This window comes from Amia ocellicauda, chromosome 11, assembly GCF_036373705.1.
Source record: "Amia ocellicauda isolate fAmiCal2 chromosome 11, fAmiCal2.hap1, whole genome shotgun sequence".
Classification (NCBI taxonomy): Eukaryota; Metazoa; Chordata; class Actinopteri; order Amiiformes; family Amiidae; genus Amia; species Amia ocellicauda.
The window spans coordinates 31,069,304-31,089,336 of record NC_089860.1 but is presented as its reverse complement, the minus strand read 5'-3'; the positions used below and the strand labels follow the sequence as shown (position 1 = coordinate 31,089,336).

At 38.6% G+C, this 20,033-nt stretch overlaps 2 protein-coding genes across 2 annotated transcripts; one reads left to right on the top strand and one right to left on the bottom strand.

The window, feature by feature from the left end:
- Positions 1-1,692: 1,692 nt before the first annotated feature.
- On the bottom strand, positions 1,693-12,189 carry zcchc17 (zinc finger, CCHC domain containing 17). The gene is made up of 8 exons (XM_066717437.1): positions 12,075-12,189; positions 11,103-11,222; positions 10,671-10,728; positions 10,282-10,382; positions 9,473-9,564; positions 9,087-9,187; positions 8,539-8,687; positions 1,693-2,483 (listed from the first exon to the last, which is right to left on the bottom strand). Exons 2-8 carry the CDS (start codon positions 11,172-11,174, stop codon positions 2,238-2,240), a joined length of 819 nt encoding a protein of 272 aa, XP_066573534.1. The 5' UTR covers positions 11,175-11,222; positions 12,075-12,189; the 3' UTR covers positions 1,693-2,237.
- A 147-nt stretch (positions 12,190-12,336) lies between these two features.
- On the top strand, positions 12,337-19,066 carry snrnp40 (small nuclear ribonucleoprotein 40 (U5)). Its single transcript, XM_066717436.1, has 10 exons — positions 12,337-12,586; positions 13,056-13,185; positions 13,540-13,633; positions 13,900-14,065; positions 14,442-14,564; positions 15,089-15,209; positions 16,382-16,464; positions 16,780-16,841; positions 17,469-17,572; positions 17,772-19,066. The coding sequence occupies exons 1-10, from the start codon at positions 12,467-12,469 to the stop codon at positions 17,819-17,821; spliced, it is 1,053 nt and encodes a 350-aa protein (XP_066573533.1). The 5' UTR covers positions 12,337-12,466; the 3' UTR covers positions 17,822-19,066.
- Positions 19,067-20,033: the final 967 nt, after the last annotated feature.

The following is a 20,033-nucleotide window of genomic DNA, read 5'->3' as shown; positions in this document are numbered from 1 at the left end:
AATCTGATATGCAACAAGGGTGAAAAAATACAATAAGGACTAATTACCAAACAGGGTATCACCCTAGCTATGTTCACAGGCAATGTTATCAGGGTTCTGTGCTTAGAAATTTTGCCCAGATTTAAATTTAGAAACATTAACAGACATGCCAGAACAATCTGCATCTCTCGTCATGTGGGTGACATATTGAGTTTGGTGTGAGACTTTGCCAAGCAGGTCAGCATACGTCAAGTGACCGGTACAACCAAGGCCTTAGAAAACCATCCTCTTAACACGACAGCTCAGGAAAAGGTCACAGGCAGGAAATCAGGTTGAACACCATGAATGTATTCCGAGCAGGACATTTTTTTTTACATAAATCCAAGAGCATTCCAGCCAAAAGACTGGACCGAGGAAAAACAAACATATAACGGGTACTCCTCGGGCTATAGCAGTCTACCAGCACCTCAGACTCTCCATGCCCAAAAACCCAGACATCCTTCTATATCAGTGTTTACCTTACCACCCAGCAAGATCCTCCACAGTCCACAGCACCCTCAAAGAATGGGAAATATTAGGCTCATCTTGCTACAAGTAGTAAACTAAACAGAATAAAGAACAGCACAGAAACAAATGTCACAACTTAACTTAACTTATCTAAATCTACACACCTGTAATTGTACCTAAAAAGTATACTAAACTAACATTTTTTTTCTGCTGGATTCCCTCCCATCTTGTAAACACAATGGACTATTCCTCTCACCCTCACTAAGATGGTGTCCAGGCAAGAACCCAACCAAAGCGTATGTCAATTGATAATACCAGGTCATGAAGCAATATCTTTAATTCTTGGTTAAATGTTTAATTGACTCTACCATCATTTCAACATGTTTAAGAGCATTCTTTCACAGAATGTGCACCTGCCATGGGGGAAAGGGGTTTAGGGATACGCATCTATCAGAACTGTATTATTTATGTATCTTGACCAGACACAAAATATTGCATTGGAGTCTATTGGCAATCAAGTGATCATAAAAATAATAGTTCAGAAAAGTCCATTTGGCTCACCCTAATGTATTTTTCATACAACATCTCAGTGAATTGGTTTACACACAATCAGCTAGCAACATGTTGCTGACAATAAAAAGTATATAGAAGCGTAGAATACGTAAAAGCCAATTCTTGTGGTCCTGCTTTTTACGTTTTTGTATGAAACAGTGCCTCGAGATGTCTTTCGGGTCTGCTCAGTCAATTAATTCCCAAGGTCATCTCTATTCTAAGCCAAAGTTCAGTTATTTTACACTATGCATGCACACTGTGGCCTAAAAATAGCATTTCTAATACATGTTCCGAGTTGTGCTTTGCAATCAATCAGATTGGATTTATATTCCTGTCCTAGATAAAGTTAAGGAATCTGTTCAAACAACGGTCACTGTTTAACAGTCTCTTACCTTCAAGTAAGTTCTAGACATTTAGGAAAGTGCACATTCAAGGAAGGAAACATATTGGTAGATTCAAAAAGTCAGAGGACACAGAATGGCTAAAACTGGGATCATCTGCAAGTGGCATAGTGGCATAACTTAACAAACCCAGAAGCAAATCAAGAGCCAAATATATGGAAATCAACTGAATAGATCGTCAGGTATACGGCTCCGGTCCAAGTGCACGATGAGCTCCAGAAGACAGACAATCAATTCAAAATTGATAGATGTATAAGGAGGGGGGATGGTTTTATTTCGTTACGGGAGCCATCAGATGGCAAGGTCAGCATTCCATATTTTAGATGATCAACCATTTGTCACATAACATCCGATTCAAAATTATGGTTATCTACAAGAAACACAAAACAATGAGAGCAATAATAAAACTAAAAATAAAAAATATATATATATATATATATAAAAAAATGATTATATTAAATCCACAGTGAAGAGACCCAACATAATTTTACTTCTAGTAATTTGTTTTCAATTCCTCAACTGTTGGGAATCTAGGCTGCTAAACTTGCAGGGAAAACTGAAGTTGTTATAACCGACCGAACGTGACACCATGCGCTGGATTCCTGAAGAAAAATATAGTATTAATGGAAGCTACATTGAAACACACAGTATGACTGGGAGCTGAGAAAACGGAGGCACACGTACGTTGAAAGATCATACAACGCTGGGTCCCTGACTCAATGAAGCATGCAGCTGAGCACTTTGGCTTGGGAAGTGATCTCCACCATGAAGTCCATCACCTAAAGAAGTCTCTGCCGGTCAATCATGCTTCCTATGGGCTTTGCTCTTGTGTCTCTTGTGCTTCTTGCTCTTCTTCTTCTCCTCGGTGGACGAGTGCCTTTTGCTGGAAGAACGCCGCCTCTTGGCAGCTCTGGGGTCGTCATCATCATCATCGCTGGAGTCTGAACTGTCCATGCTGTCGGAGTCAGAGGAGCTCTCCTGGGGATCCTGCCGTTTCTGCTTCTTCTTCTGCTTCTTCTTCTTCTTCTTCTTGGGCTTCTTCTCCTGGGGAGACGAAAAATAGCAAAGGGACTCAGTGAAAGAATAGGCAATATGTGATTAATACAAATCCCCTTCACACTATTTTTGCTGTCCACATAAATTCAAAACTTGAGTGCGTTAGACAACAATCCATAAAGGGTGCCAGATATTAATAGTACTTGCAAAGTTAAATACATACATACATACATAGTCGGTTCTACTCTTCTGCCCATCCCACAGAACTGCAGAGAGCTTTACATGTTTATGTGGTTTACTTGGTGTGAGAAAACCCTCCGAGTGCACAGTCAGCCAATCAGGAACCTGGGACAATGCCTCCAGCCATATTAAAGGCCGAGTTGGGGCCTGCTTCTAGAGTCAGTATAAGTTCAGTTCAATTTAAGGACTTGGCACAAACAAATTAAATAAACTTGACAGTTCAGGTTCCCCTGCTTTTGCATTTTCATTAATTATTATTCATAATTTAATTTTGCATGTTTGACTATGGTTTTCATTGTAGAACCAGCAGCCTCATATTATACAAAATAAATAGATTCTCCCCACACAAACCAAGTAGGAAAACTTTTTCTTTCACATTCATACAGGTTTCAAGATGATTACTGTTAAATGCACATATGCTTGTAACTCATTGTGGGTTTAGTCAAGATTTCACAAAATCCCCTTCAATAACTACAGTTTGTACTGTGTTAACCAATCAGCAATGACATCTAACCAGCAGCCTGAGTCTAGCAGTTACTGGTAGATGTTCAAATTTATTGTTTATTTTTAGCACACTTAATTAGGCAACAAGTTGTGATTTACCCACAATAAATACAAAGTAATTACTAATATAATACAACACAGTTTGCTCCCATTTTCCCCCTGTATGCCACTGCAATATTTTGCCGAGATGGGGGATGGGACGGACGGGACTAACAGGTGCTTCGATCTCCAATAGTTCACTAATCACAAACTCAGAATTCTTGCTTCTTTGTGAGTCTCCTTTTATCCCATGGTGAGTGTTGTGAGCAGCTGAATAATTGTACAGGGTATGAGGAATTTAGGAAACAGCTGCTGAAGATGGGAACTGTACAAACAGCTGCAAATAACTTAATTTTCCATCAGAGTGAAAGCTGGAACAATTTCAGTTTATTCATAAGTTTTATTGTATCTTAACTCCATTGCACTGAATGCAAAAGCACAATTTGCTCAGAGAAATTCGTTAATGGGGCAAATTTTAATTATTTCAAATATGTTGTTTCTGTTTCAAAATGTGTTTGTAATTAGCTATATTTAGCCTATGTTAAAAAGCAATATACTGAGCGTAGAACACTTATAAAAGCAACCTCCAGTTATTTTGAGAAATGTTGTTAGCTCAGTTTTTCAAAAAGAAATAAAAGGCTAATCCTGTTTCACAGTTCTTCAATAGGTTCTCTAATTACCGTAGTTAAAAATACACCTGCTGTTTAAGCTAACTTTATGGATCACTTCGATTTCGAGCCTCTTTTTAAAATTTGTTTTCAGAAAAAAAAATCATTATATTTTTATTTGAGGTTTGTACATGTATATAAACAGCAGTTTATCAGAAAAATGATTTAAACAATGTAAAGCGATTTCTTTTAAATAAAGGTTTTACTACTAAAATGGTGTGTGAATTCTGTTTATATAGCAGGGTACAATGCATCTCCATTACGGGATCTGAGGGATCTAAGATTTTTGCAGGGGGGAGCGTGATAAAAAAAAAATGTAAGCAACAATATAGCAGTGGGTGGGAACGGGATGAAAAAAAGTCCTGTACAGAGCTCTAGTTCCAACAACATGAAACTGCTTACATCTGCTGCATAGATCCATGAAGTGTGTAGAACATTCACTTACACAAGTGCACATCCACCGATATAAGACTCTGTTGTGCCATCATCCACCTTTGTGGCTCCATCTCTAGGTCTCATTTGAGTGATTTGTCCCCAATATGTGGGGTTTGGCAACAATCAAAACTGAATTATATTAACAAATAATCCAAATTGGAAAATTCAAATTACACCCAATTATACCTTGTACACATTACCAGTTGAGAAAAGTTTATGTAAAAGGCAAAGTTTCTGAAGCCACAAACTGCAGATATTGTGGAAATTAAATGGTCTGCTTGTCAGTGAAAAGGAGTAAGTCACTGCATTCCTTTCATAATAATCCTTAAAAACATATGTAATAGCGGTTTAAGAGGCTATATTCTTGTATTCTTCACATGCTGAAGGTCAGTTTTAGATTAATAAATCATGGATATGCACATATGACCCCAAGTGCCTCCACTCGTAGTAGTACAAACTGGATTATGCCTCCAACACGGATGACTCCGATTCCCATACATGACTATTATTTGTTATACAAGTCCCTCTCCGAGTAATATTTCGTGCTGGCATGAATTCCGTACCTTCCATGCGTCGTCCGTGCCTTTACACAGAAATACATCTTTATCAGGACCAATCAACACAGAGAACACATACTTGCCTGCATGGAAACGTTTAGTCTCCATGTAATTTATCTAGCTTATCCAGAAGCAAGTCTTCTTTAAAAACAATTAAAACTGATGTCAAACTATTTACACTCCAAGCTCGTGTGGAATTCAGCCAAACCCGTGCATGGTGCGCTGATCTGTAACGCGGGGGTTCTCCAGTCATCCCAGTGCAATACAGTGGAACTCACAGAATGATGAGAATTTTCTTAAGAACCCAGCAAGAATGTTATTTGCTAAAAGAACTGAACTCATTTAGACTTTTCCAGTAGGTGGACTTTTAGTTTTGCATGAGCACTGTCAAAGTTACTTTTAAATGCACCACAACAAGCAAAATTAATGATACGGGAAAACCTGCGTTCAACTAGAGGTGTTCCAGGATACAGACATACCATATGGACTATTCACTACAATATAAACAAGTCTACAACATGTTTTACCTTTTTTCCCCCCATCCCATTAAAAACTTCACCTCAATTCCAAACATCATCAAATGTACACACGTGGATGCTTCTCTTAGTTCATAATGTTAACTTTGCATTTGGTCTGTTATTTTATATACTAATGAACATACAGCTGCATAGTGTTTGGGGGAGGTGGGGGTCTCAGTTACTGTGAGATGCTCCTGGCTACTTTCTGTAAAATATCAAATCAATGATTAACAGAGCAAGGAATTATATATGTAAATGTCCTGAACAGAAATGTTTAAATGGCTCAGCTCTGGGGATGTCAAAAAGACAAGAACTTAAGTGAAAGTACGTCCAGGCCTTACAAGAGGCATTTATTTCACTTAAGAGTTGAACAATCTGGAATGAAGCATACTCCTTCAGATTCTTTGAACATTAATCTACTGGCAAACAGATAAAAATACTTAAATATATTTTTCTAGCATTCCGGAGGAACAGCTGTAGCAATAGGCTGATATTATTAATCACACGAAATATCGATTCAGGGTTCATCATGCATTTATGTATGTATTTATGGTCACAGCACATTTAAATCAGCATATTGAGATGGTAATTTGTAGAAGGTGATCCCACAGACTCCAGTGAAACTCTACTGGAACGTTCTAAACAGGATTCTCAGAGGGCCCAAGGCTCTCACGCAGTTAATGAGAGATGCGTACCTTATCTATTAAGTGATGCTATGCAGTCTTTTTGGTTGAGATGGGAAACTCAACAGCGACACTACCGTTTTCTGTTGTCTTCTGGAGTCTTCAATCCCCAATAGTCTGGGAGGCTAAACAACAAACACTTCCTTTCACTTTTTTCTTGATCACAGCCACTTACCTTATCCACACAACATAGAAGTGATGTGTATGGGTTAATTTACTTTGTAGAGCACAGATAAACTGTAATAAGACATTAAACCCACAAAACATACACAAAGCAGTAGCCCAAGGTGAGGGCTTGTGTCATGTATGTCTGCGAAAAACCTAATGAAGCTAGTTAGACATGTTTGATCTCCCAACTGCAAAGTCCGGGTGGATAAACAAGTCTCTCAAACAGAGACAGCCACTAAAAACAACTTTAAAAGAGAACCTACTTAAATCAGTACTAGTTTGGAAATGCCCGATACCTAATTTTAAACCCAAATTCAGCAATGACAAGAAATAATTACAAAAGGATTTACTGAAGGAACACAGAGTGGTCCATTGTGTTTGCGTTTGCTTGTTCGATGATAACATTTTTAGTTGCTACATGTAGCAAGACGGCGGATGTCAACAGATATTAAGACAAGACTAGTATCAAGTATTCAGTCTGTCTCTTTGGCTGATCAAGAGTTAAAAATGGAGAGTCACAGTGTTTCTCAAGGACGACAGGATTCTCACAAGTGGTCAGTTGGCTTCAGTCTTCCTAAATAGCAAAACTTCCCTTTGCTCTTTGCTGATCATGGCCACTTACCTTATCCATGACACACAGAAGTGAAACATATGTGTTAAATTTATTTTCCATAGCACAGAAACTGTACCTATACGTTAAAACCATAAATGTTACACAAGTGCAGTAGCCCAAGGCGAGGACTTGTGTCTAATCTAATGAAGTTAGACATGTTTGATGTCCAAATCTCAAAAGTTGGTATTGGTATGTGTATCTGGGTATAAACAAGTGTCTCAAACAGAGCCAGACATGAGAAACTACTTTTTTAAAAAACCTCTTAAAATCAGTACTGGTTTGGAAATGCCAAAGTTGCTCAGGTTTTATACACTAATTTTGCAATGATAAGAATTAGGAAAGGATTTACTGAAGAAACTTAGACAGGTGTATTGTGTGAAAATGTTATTTCGATCTTAATCAGAGTCCTAGTAATATATCAAAATAACCTGATTAAACTAATGACAAAAAAACAAAAACACAATACTGTTTAAACAGCTATTTTCCACAAATTATTCAACATTCAATATCCATGTGTGCAAAGTATGTGAACCTTTAGATGCTGTAACTGGTGGTACCCCCTTGAAAAGCAATCACTTCAACTAAGCGTTTCCTGTAGCTGTTGATCAGTCTCTCACATCAGTTTTGAGGCATTGTGGCCCATTTCTCCCTACAGAACTGCTTCAGCTCAGTGACATTCAAGAGCTCACTTGGGCCGCTCACCTCAGGTCCTGCACAACATTTCCATTTCCAGAACGTGAAAGTTCTTCTGCACACCATTATTTTTTTAGATCTGCTTGTATGTTTTGGATTTGCATGACTCACTTTCGTTTCAGCTTCAGCTCATGGACGGATGACATTCTCCTCTCGAATCTTCTGATACAATGCAAGATTCATGGTTGTGTTAATGATGGCAAAACATCCGTGTCCTGAGGCAGCAAATTGGCCCCAAACCATCACACTCCCACTACCGTGGGTAACGGTTGGGATGAGGTTCTTCCGTTTGAATGCAGCGTTTGGTTTTCGCCAAACATAACGTTTCTCACTCAGGTCTGTCCAGAGAACACTATTCCACAAGTCTTGTGCATCATCTATGTGCTCTTTTAAACCTTTCTAGACTGATAAGCGCATAAATAACTGATTTTCTAATAAAGATGGAGAGTCACTGTGTTGCTCTATGGCAAGAGGATTCTAACAAGTGGTCATTTGGTTTTGGTCTTCCTAAATACCACAACTAAACAAAAGCTTTTGCTCTCTACCGATCATGGCCGCTTACCTTATCCACACAACATAGAAGTGATATGTGTACATTTACTTTCTGTATCACAGAAAATGTACTGAGACATTAAACCAACAAAGGTTAAATGACTGCAGTAGCCCGAGGCGTGGGCTTGTGTCCTTTATATCATCAGGGAGTTGATCTCCACATTTCAAGAATTGTAACGTGTAATTAAGTGGAGCTTCATGCCAATAATCCAAATCGACGGCCTCTAGGGTTGGGCAATATTAAAAATGACATATCGCTATTGATGGATGTGGTAGGAAGCGCTTCTGCATCCCGAGACGCAAAGTGCAAATGAAACAGATTACCGTCGATGACTATCATAGTCTAATATCGTCTTATCGGCACAAGCCTAATGGCTCTACAGATTCTGGTAGCGGTTTAGGGACACATTACTAAAAACTAATAGTCAGATACCTTCTTCCTTTTGGCAGGTTCAGTTTTCTCTGACTGGCTGGGCTGCTCCATTAGTCCCTCTCGTCCTTTTTCCTCCTCCTCCTCCTCATCGGGTAGTAGACCATATTGGACTCCACCCGGTTGTGAAAAGCAATCTTTAGCAAAATGACCTATAATGTTGTATAATTAAAAAAATTACTTTTAATATTTTATAGAACATCCTGGGGGGTGGGTATTAGTCAGAGGCAAACAATGAATGGTTTGTACTTAGAGAAATTTGTGAATTTCTCTTAATGCTTTTTGTATAGATTGATTTGATTTTTTACATTTAAATTGTATCCATTGCCTCCATATGTAATATGGCACCGTAAGGTAGCCCAACTCCTAAGCATGTTCTCTTGTACTCAAGCACTTCACAAGTACCTCCCGACTAGTTTGCAATGCCATTACAGCTGGTATCAGGTGTTAGTTAATCTGCCAGATTTTACAAGGATACATAAAGCTGTAGGTCGTTTTCTTCCAATATGAATGGCATGAATTCAGTTATAGATTAATAATCCAAAACCCACCTTTGCAGCCGCACTTCTTACAGGTGGTATTGAGAACAGCCTCCAGGGTAATCCTCTGCCGGGAGAAATCCCTGAATTCTCGCTTCCTCCTCTCGTCTTGTCTGCCAGGAACATAGACGACAGGGGACCATTAAAAATCACTACGTGACTGAAAGATGAATCACAGGTTTGAAATGAGGGCCATTTTACATATTCAGAGGTACAGCGTTAAAATTGTCATCACTGTAACATAAATATCAACATATACTATCTGTCGCTGACTCCACCATCTCTCAGGACTCCAAAGTGCCTGGCTAAGACATTACATGTTCTTGGTTTAAAATATACTGCCAATATACAGACATCTATTATTTGACAGAAAATTTGATAATTAAACCATCACCCACTCTAATGCCACATTGTTGGGATCTAGATCCTTTCCTGTCCCTTGGTTGACAGCTTTCATTGAAAAAGACAGCTTCACTTTCTCATCTTGTACCTAAACAAAACAAACAACAAAAAGAGGTAACAACTCAGCAACACTGTTGATGTACAGAAAGGGTTTTGAATCTAAAGAGGTCTGATAGCAGGATTAAACACATTTGCCAGCATTAATGATTATATCTGCAATGTATTGGGAAAACAAAAACTATTATTTCTGCCGATACAATTACTTCCTTCTCATTTGAAATGTTGATGCCAACAATCCTAAATGTATACATACCCTATTTTGTTTTGCCTGTGGACTATAATTATTTAACATTACAACCAGTCTATGCTACAGTAATATTAAAATATATAAAACCTTCCTGACAATCAGGTTCAGTTTCCAAATACGTTTTCAAATACGGTTTAAATTTGTAGAAATTGTGTTCTGGGGAAAATTTCAAATTATACAAGAAGATCTGTCTCTAGGATTGAAACTGAGCAGTGCTGCAACACATTCACGAATCACTAGCAGAGCCAAAAAGTTGTCAGTTACCATTTTGAATAACAAACTGAAATGCAAAACCTTCTATCCCCATGCTTATACTATGTTATTCATTCTCCGGTCAGATGGAAAAGTCTTCTTCTTTGCCCTCCAATCTAGTGTTATAGAGGAGTTTAGGTATTGTATGCATGATCGAATGTGTAAAATGTGCTGCATGCTTCCAACAGCTTTTTGGTCTTGCCTCTTGAAACAGATTAACATAATTAATAATCTTATCACAGTTACCTCTCTGCCAATCACCTTCACCCACACCCTCTCTCCAACCTCCACTACTTCGGAAGGGTTTTCGACACGACAGGAGGACATGTGAGTCCTGTGGACAAGCCCTGAGAGAAAGAGAAATCCAGGTGCAGAAGCAGGGTATTAATCTGGACAAAGTCGACTTTGGCATAAAAACGTGCATCTACACAGTTTCTACAGATTAATACACCATTATGTTACCATTGGAATTTATACCGGGAGTCCAATTTGCTTAAGAGAATGCACTTAATATATTTGTTTTACTTTTACAAATTGCAAATTTAGGATTTTCCCATATAAATAGATGTATAGGTAATTTTTTATATTTTAATATGTTCGTACTGTGAATACTTGCAGGTAGGAACAAACTTTACCTTGTTTCCGGAAGCCGGGGATCTTAACAAAAGCTCCATATTCCATAATAGATGCAACCTCAAAAAGACAGGAATAAGAAAGTCAATTAATGTATTCATTTACAGATTATGCCGTTTTCTAATCCAAATCGTGCACAAACAATATATTGGGATTACATTGACAACAAAATCAAATAAACACATTGATCCAAGAAGGCATGCCAAATTGCAATTTATGGTTATGAAAATTGGGATACTTTAATTAAGACTAATATACAGGGTTATCAAAAAAACAACTCTGGGGCTTACAACTTGAATAGCTTTGAAATTCTGGAGTTCTTTTTCCAATGAAACTGTATATAATCACAATTATGTATTGCTTGTGATTGCAAAGAGCAAAAATGGGGTTATGTTATGGAGCGAAGCTTTGGGAGAACCTTGACTCTGCCTTACCTCTCCTCTGAGGACGCTGTACAGCTCTGGCAATTCTTCCATGGCTTGACGCTTCCTATTATAGTCATCCATTATGCGGTTTGTTGTGCGTGTCTTAAGTGCACCACCTTGAGGAAATTCCTAAAACACAAACACAAATGATAGAATATCTCACAATACTTATAAATGATACAGTATAAATAAACAGATAAGGATAACAAATTGAGGGGGGTGGGAAACTGCAAATTAATCATAAGCAAGCACAGATCAAACTATAACATTCATAGACTGAATCCAATGATAATATCAGCTTTACAAGGAAAAACTGTATTGATAACTTCTCACAATATCTGAGGGTTTCTAATACATCAAGTACAGCATTTGCTTTGCAGATTTGATTCGGACTACTATTTGAAGGGTAACTATACTTATTCTGGAATTATATTTGAACTTGTTCATAAGAGCCTATTCCCAGATTACTCCTAAATTTAGAACACTGGTGTCTTAAGATACTAAAGCAGGGTTCTTTACCAATCTGTTTTTATATGCAAATCAATTATTAATATTTGCATAGAAGAAAAATCCTAAAAAGAAATTAGATTTAATGTATATGCATTATCATGTTTACACTCCAGTGTAGTTCCCATTTAAAAAACCCTGGGGTAGATTCTGTTACTTCAGTGTGTGTTGGTAAACTGTATTTCAAACTCACTTTGTTATAATTTTGTCATACACAACACTTTTTAATACAGGTTTGAACTGTTAAGGTGTTGTAATTGAAACTTTTTTCTTATCATGGGTGACAGAAAGCCATAGTATTACGAGTCAACATGGAACGAAATCAGCCAAAACTAATGCTGTAGATGCTTTAGTTTTCTAACATAGGTTAAGTAATGTGGAATTTATACACAATAACATGTGTTTTACTTAGCTGAACGTTTAATATGAATATTTCGCACTAGTAGCACAAGAGAGACAAAAATAGACACCAACCTGCACTTCCGTCTTCCGCTGCGTTGACAGATCTGTATACTCGACCCTCGACGGGCATTTCTATGGCACACGCAGCCCCTCCATAAGAACAGCGCACAATCGACATGACCCGAGCTTCCAGTTCCGGGTTATGGAGCGAACCAATCAGAGAAGCGCTTTAATCCTCTGTCATACGTGCCGGTGAAAATAAACGATTGTTATTGACCAATCATAGTCAACATTGAAATAAAAGTGGACATGGGAGCCAATCAGGTCGATTCTTGAACGGAAGTCCCTACTGCGGATGGAGGTTATGCTCGTGTAGTTGTTAGTGAAGGTAGTTGAAGTAAAGCTGTATTTCAATTAAATATATATATTGATTAGATTAGACTTTATTCTATATCGAAATAAACATGATCGAGCAAAAGAAGAGGAAGGTGGCGGGGCCCAACGAGATGGCCCTGGTGCCGATAAATAAGAGACCACGGAATGAGTTAGTGGCGGCGGCTCAATCTCAACAAGTCATGCAAATGGTGAGAATTGAACAAAATGCTTTTAAGTTCATTGCCGTTTTATTTTAATATTTTGCTTAAATTCACATACCGGTTATTGATATGAAACGCACATTCCCCCGAACTACAATTATATGCACAAGGGTTTTTAAATACAATTATAAGCAGGTTCAGCATCTTGCACATTGAAAGTCTCGCTGTGTAATTGGCTCTGCTACAAATGTTAATGCTGAATTTGTAAAGTATTTTGGAAATGCATTTCTTCAGTAATGTGAACACTAAAACCAAAATGTATCCACAGTGCAACGTTATAAGCTCAAAAGGTTTACGTTCACATTCCTACTGTACAATAAGTGTACATACATTTTCCACACGCACATACAATATACAACCTTTTGTGTTACGATTTAACTTGCAACATACTGTGCTTTTTACAACCTTACATTTCCCCCACAGTTTAAATGGTGTTATGTACTTGACTCTGTTGCAGGGACCCCCTCGAAGCTCCAGTTTGCAGGCGCCTATTATGCTTCTCAGTGGACATGAGGGAGAAGTGTACTGCTCCAAGTTTCACCCCAATGGATCCACGTTGGCATCAGCTGGCTATGACAGATTGATCTGTGAGCTGAAGGACATATTTAAAAATTGTTTTATTTGTAACAATTTAAAAGATTGTCCACATTTGAATGTCTTTGTTTACATGTTTTGTGTCTAGTACTGTCATCCCTCCCCACAGTGTTTTTTCTTTATTTGTTATTTTTGGGAAATCCCTCATTATTCTGCTTATGGCCCTGTGTGTGTTGTAGCATATGCTTTGTTCTCTCTGTCACCCATGACATCTTTGGATTTGGTTCATTCTGAAAGTTTCTAATTTTTATTTTTTTTGGGAAAGGCTGTGATATTTCATGTGATTATTGTGGGAAAAAAAAAAAAAAAAGCCGCTAATTCAGTTATCCTTACTGTTTTGTTCACAGTGCTATGGAGTGTTTATGGAGACTGTGACAATTATGCCACCCTCAAAGGCCACAGTGGAGCCGTCATGGAGATACACTATAACACAGATGGCAGGTAACTTACGAATTCTTAAAATTCTGTACCCTGGATTCACCACATATGCTACATGTAGCTTGCAATTCTAACCCCCTTCTAAAAACTGCTACTTAGGTTATATGGTGAAAGTTGCTGAAGTGTGTCTTGCTTAATCCTTCATGGCTTTTATGATTATATTATTGATCAGAAAACTGTTCAAAAGAGACTGTAGAAAGTTTGACAATGAACAGTTGGAGTAAAAGGAAAAAATGTATGTGCTGACACTCTCTTCGTTTGCTGTGCAGCTTGCTGTTCTCGGCATCCACAGACAAAACAGTGGCGGTGTGGGACAGTGAGACTGGCGAGCGCATCAAGAGATTGAAAGGACACACGTCATTCGTTAACTCTTGTTATCCAGCCAGAAGAGGACCGCAGGTGGTCTGTACAGGCAGTGATGATGGCACTGTTAAAGTAAGATGCTTATTTTAGTCATCAGTATTCATCTACTGATTAGTAATGGAAACCATTTAACTTTTAATCAAACATTGTGGGGGATAATCAAGATAAGTACAGTGAAGAATGGGAGTTGTTCGATAGGGTCTAGGAAAGGTGTGTGTGATGTATAATTTGAAGGTATTCACGCCCCTGATTTGAAACTGTTATTTGGCAATTAATTTAATTTAATCAACAATGAGACATTACTAGAATTTACTAGAACTCATTCAGCCTAAAGATGAAGATTCAGTTAAGTGTGTACTCTCTAATACATATTTTCCTTTATACCGGTTCAAGCAGGAGTTAATGTTGGCAGAATAAGCGTTAAAGTCAGTGTTTTGTCTCTTTGAAGCTTTGGGACATCAGGAAGAAGGCCTCTGTACACACCTTTCAGAACACCTATCAGGTCCTGGCTGTAACATTCAATGACACAAGTGACCAGATTATCTCCGGAGGTATTGACAACGATATTAAGGTAGGCGTCCTCATTATGGAAAGATGAATGGTGGTGTGTGCACAGCTTGCATGGAAGGAGTGGAGGCTCAGTCTGCCTTGCGGGAGAGTAACATTGGTTGCAACAAAAGCATTTTACGAAAGAATTATTGAGCAGACTGTGCCTGTTTGTTTCCTGCACAAACCTAATCCCTCTGTGAAGGATCCTGGGTAATGGGCTTCAGCATAATGGTTAGCCTGCTTTCAAACATCCAGTCAATATAACAACTGCCTTCGGATGTCGGTTCTCAACATATCAGCACTTTGTTTCCTTGTTGACCTTGAAATAGTGTCATTCACACAGACCAGAAGGGCAGGGGGGTTTTGGGATGGGTACGAAAACGAGCAGGAATATATTCAGCAATTGGTGCAGCAGTGTAAAGATATATTTTAACATAATGTTGATTTTGTAAATGTTTGGGGGGGTGGCAACACTTTCTGAAACCCAAGTTCACAAGGTTGTGCAAACAAGCATGTCTGATATTTGTAGTGATTTTCTTTGTCTAGGTGTGGGACCTGAGACAGAACAAGCTGATCTACACCATGAATGGCCATGGAGACTCTCTGACTGGACTGAGCCTCAGCTCTGAGGGCTCCTACCTGCTCTCCAACTCCATGGACAACACAGGTGATCACCCCCCCCCCCCCCATGCCTCCTCTGCTCAAAACTGGCTCTGAAGCAGACTGGAGGGTTTTTTTCTGTTTACTTGGTTCATGAGGAATTAATTAACTTGCGCTGCTCCCAGTAGACCTGCTCTTATTATTTTTAAGTGAATTTACAAAATGCAGCTTACTAGTCCTTTTGTGGTCTCCTAGTACCCTAGTTTGTACACTGACTTCAGTGTGCCTATGGTTTTCAGAATTTTCAGTCAAGTTAGATCGTTACTCCCATCTTAAATTAGTTTTGAATGCTAAATGCAAACTTTGTATTATCCTTTTATTTAAAATAAAAACTGAGAGAAAATTACTAATGATTAAAATGTAACGTTTATGACCCAAGTAAATTTCCTGTGTATATCGATACACGGCGAGAATGAAACCTGTGGACAAATGCAGAAACGAACCTCCCTCGTTTAGAAATTGCTTGATTTATACCTGCTTAAACTGTTTGCCAAATACTTAGCTTAATACTTGTAGCTTAATTGAACTGTATATGGCTTTGTTAATTCAGTTATAGATTCAATTTAGCAATCTGCTGAGTTAGGACAAAAAAGAACAGCAGGCAGGGGATGTTTCTGGGCAGGTTTGGTAATCACTGTTCTGATGCAATATTTTTTAATTATCAAATTAACATCAAGGCATCAGAAAAATTGGTTAGACTGCATTTAAAAAAAAAAAAATTAAAATCACCTAAGATGCATCATATACCAGTTTGTTTGTTTTGGACTCAGTTTCTAATTTTCACCCATCGAATTAAATAGTTCTCATCAAATAGAGCAGTTAATATTTTTTTTAAATGAGTAAGCATTTAATAAGAAACATTTTGTGTCTTCCAATTGACGGAGTTGTCTGAAGTGACGCTCAATTCATAACGGAGTTGTCTAGAGATGCTCACATTGTGTGTGATCTGTCCCAAGCCCAGCTGTGTTTGCAGTGCAGTTGGGACAGACCTAAGCTGTTTCGAGGCCTCCTTCAGCAAGCTGTCTTTAGGTCGAATTGTAGGTTGGCCTACACTGCTCTAGTTTGGCTCCTAAAAGTGGCCAGTGTAAGAATGATGTTACAGCTCTTAGAAATAGAAAAGTATTGTGCAATGTTTATCTTCCTTATCATATCCTTATTCAATTTGTCTTTGTTGTGCAGTTCGAGTGTGGGATGTGCGTCCGTTCGCACCAAAGGAAAGGTGTGTGAAGATATTCCAGGGAGCCGTTCATAACTTTGAAAAGGTAAGATTGGCTGACACATGGGTGGGATTCACACTATTGTGAGAGTATGTTAATGGCTGATAAAAATATGCAGAAAACCAGAAGACTAAAATGCATAGAACATTTTCATGCTTTTCTGAAGTTTTTAAGCACAGTTGAAGTTTAAATTAAATTGTATGAAGCATTTTTAGCATTTGGCTAAATTACTTTGACACTGAGCATTGTGCTTGATTTGTCTAACAGTGTCTGTAGGGCTTACATCATTATAGTGTATTACAAAAGCTGAAGTGACAAGAAAGTACTGGTGTTAAAGGTGGTTCCTTTTTACCCCTTTAGAACCTGTTGAGGTGCTCTTGGTCTCCTGATGGAAGCAAGATCGCTGCAGGATCTGCAGACAGGTGAGGTGGCTGGTACATCTGTGCTTGCAGAGATTTATGGGGGGGGGGAAATGTTTGACTTCTGTATCTTTAATTTTCTCTCTCCTTTCACTGATGCAATGCTCTAACGGACTTACTGAGACTGACAAGATCTAATTTTATTTTTATTTTAACTCTATAAAAAAGGATAAGTTGCACACGGATAGTGGATAACAACCCAAAGAGAAGAAAAATATCCACCCATCTTCTTTGACCAATTAAAAATGGAGCTGTTGCAGCACAATTTGTATTAATGGAAAATCACTTGCATTCCTTCATGCAGCCCCCACAATGAAATCCACAGATACAATAAATGTTTTTTCTGTAAGTGTATTATTTTTGGGGTAGTGCCTGAATATTGTGAAATTTATTCAAGGTAGCAATAAAGCTGAAATGAAAGTTTGCACATGGATCGATTTACTGTGCATCTGTTGCATTTTAGTTTTGTGTGTATATATGATGATGTCTGTCCCAATTTTTATGATCTTGGAATTTTTGATTGTCAGAATTCCCTGGACTGAGTTTTTGATTTTGATAGATTTCTTATCCAATGCTTCAACGCTAATCCTGTACAAAAGAACTGACCAAAGCACTTCTTCTGTCTTGCAGGTTTGTGTATGTGTGGGACACCACGTCCCGGAGAATCCTGTACAAGCTGCCCGGCCATGCTGGCTCGGTGAACGAAGTAGCCTTCCACCCAGAGGAGCCCATAGGTAAGAGCATCCACACTGGAGTACGGAATTAATGGCGAATGAGTATTCGAATACTTTATCACCTACCATAGCTGTAGGTCTGGGGAGGAAAGTGGATAATCATTACGATCTGCTAACTAGTCCTGCTTATGAAGGAAAACAATCCATGTATTTGAAGGCTGAACAGAAACTGACGCTATCATTTTCTCTCCTCTTTCAGTTCTTTCAGGCTCAAGTGACAAAAGACTCTACATGGGAGAGATCCAGTAGAGCCATGGGGGGGGGGAGAACGTGTCACCTCTGTCACGACGAAGAAACATCTGCCTCCCCGAACAGCTGCTCTGAAGACTGTCCAGAGTGCTGCCCTGGGTTCTGTAGGTCAATATTGTGCCACGCAGCGCTCAAGGTAATGCCTTTGGGACAGCAGTACAATGGATCACAGTGGGGAATCGTCAACTTGGCCACTTTTTAGAAACATTCCCTTTACGAAAACGCAGCATTGAGAGAATTTATTGGATGGTCGTCATGATGTTTTTAAGAGGTATTCCACCTGTTCAAAAGCCAACCGTAGTCAGATTTGATTAGGTTTTATTCAAGAGGAAAGCGTGTTGCTGTGACTGACGAGCATTCTTTTTGGCCAGATGCTTGATCGGAGACTTTTATGTATATAAACTTAGTGGAAGAGCATTTCACACTTTGGTCGGTGTGTTGTAAATGGTGCTTCTCCAGTTGACCCACTGCCGTGTAGGTTTGCTGTCAATAAATCAACACTGTGAACAGCAGAGGACTGTATTTGTTTATTTGGAACATGGTTTTGGAGGGAATATATATATTTTTTGTCTCTCATTCACACACGACCAGCTGGTTTACAGAACATGTAATATACAATCGACAAATATCCACACCCTTCATTTTAAATCAATGTGTTCAGTAAGTCAGTTAGTGCAGTACGTATCAGCAGTTTGAGGACTGATTCAGCCTCGACAAACTATGGGTTCCAGTTGATTGAGCAGATTTGCTGAACCTTTGACTGCCATGCTGCAGAAATCAATCAAGATTTCTCCTCACCAGTGGCTATTAAGAGAGCAGTTGTTTTGGTTTTTAATCTTGGCAGGAAGTGCAGAACTCTTTAAAACAATTTTCTTTAACCTTATGTTGAGTGTGTACTGCAGGGAAAAGTTCAAAATGTAATTGAATTGTGTGAGGTCTTTCATGGGAACCAGTCCACATTTAAAATGAAAATACCTGTTTTAAATGGACAATTTTAAGGAATTATAATTACATAGTTTTTATGAAGCTTCTTCCACACACTTTAAGATGTACAAGCTTTGTAATGCTACAACAGGTTTTGTTATTTAAAATACCTGACCAGCAAGGGGGGGAGTTTATACCCGATGTCTGGTAGATTTTAAATAAATATTGTCTACTGAAATGGCAGAAGCCATTGAATCTTTTAACATGAAATATTTGTCATTCTTTTTTATATGAAGAAATAAACATGTTTTCAGTAAAGTATTTGGATCTTTTGGTGTTTATTCCCCTGAGAATCATCTCTGTTCTGTGGACACCTTTTCACCAATTTCCTTGATGGGATGGTTATCTAGTTACCAGGCCATCCTCCAATTCTCAGTGGGTCTTCAGGTGGTATACTTTCTGATGTCCTTCCCAGCTCCCTTATAACTGTCAGGGTGCAGAGCTGCCAAGATGCCTGGTGCCACGTGGGTAGAAGGAGCTTCCTGTTCTCTTCAGGTTGCACAGACTGACTTCTCCGAGTGAGGAGTCGCTGTACCAGGTGCCGGAGCATGCCAAAGAAGAGGACCCACTGGAGACCAGCGTGGTCGAGAAGGAGGAGGTGATGGAGAGCATTAGTCCCAAGTTAACCGCCAGCTCCTCGAGTTCAAAGGTGCCAGGTAACCCCTGTTTGTGGAAGGGGTAAAAAAAAAAAAAAAAAAAGACCTGCTACCAATACCAGCAGCATGAAGACAAGGTAACCGCTGATCAGGGTGAGGGGATGTAGATATGACAATTGTTCCCTTGGCTCTTATTTGTACATATAGCGATTTTATACTATACACAGCATGTTTGTGTTCAGTATGGAAGTTGTGCTTGCAGGGTTTTTAATCTGACAAGACTTTGGCTTTGAAAAGAAACCATTCAGAAACCAAGGTCATATCTCAATTTTGTATGGAAAGTGGAAGTTCAGTTTAAGTGGCAAGATAATGGTTGTATTTAGTGTTCACTCCTTTGCTCAGATAGAGATCATATTCTTGTATAGCACTGGAGTATTTTCCCCAGTTTTGCAGAAAATGGTTATGGTTAGATTCTGATCTGAATCAAATGGAAACATTCTTGCCTTTCACTTTAAGAGTAAGAGTATGTGACCTTCAGTCTTGATTCACAAAGCATCCTTTTGTCAGTATTTTTATGTAACTTATCACGTGCATGATATTATGGTAAGATTTTCCTCTTTATTTACAGTTGC

Coding starts and splice junctions, on each gene's coding strand:
- zcchc17 (XM_066717437.1), bottom strand. CDS start 11,174: ATGGATGACTATAATAGGAAGCGTCAAGCCATGGAAGAATTGCCAGAG. Junction 9,565..10,281: donor TGAAGGTGATTGGCAGAGAG/GTAACTGTGATA, acceptor TGTTTTGTTTAG/GTACAAGATGAGAAAGTGAA. Junction 9,188..9,472: donor CCCAACAATGTGGCATTAGA/GTGGGTGATGGT, acceptor TGTTCCTGGCAG/ACAAGACGAGAGGAGGAAGC.
- snrnp40 (XM_066717436.1), top strand. CDS start 12,467: ATGATCGAGCAAAAGAAGAGGAAGGTGGCGGGGCCCAACGAGATGGCC. Junction 12,587..13,055: donor CTCAACAAGTCATGCAAATG/GTGAGAATTGAA, acceptor ACTCTGTTGCAG/GGACCCCCTCGAAGCTCCAG. Junction 14,565..15,088: donor GTATTGACAACGATATTAAG/GTAGGCGTCCTC, acceptor TTCTTTGTCTAG/GTGTGGGACCTGAGACAGAA.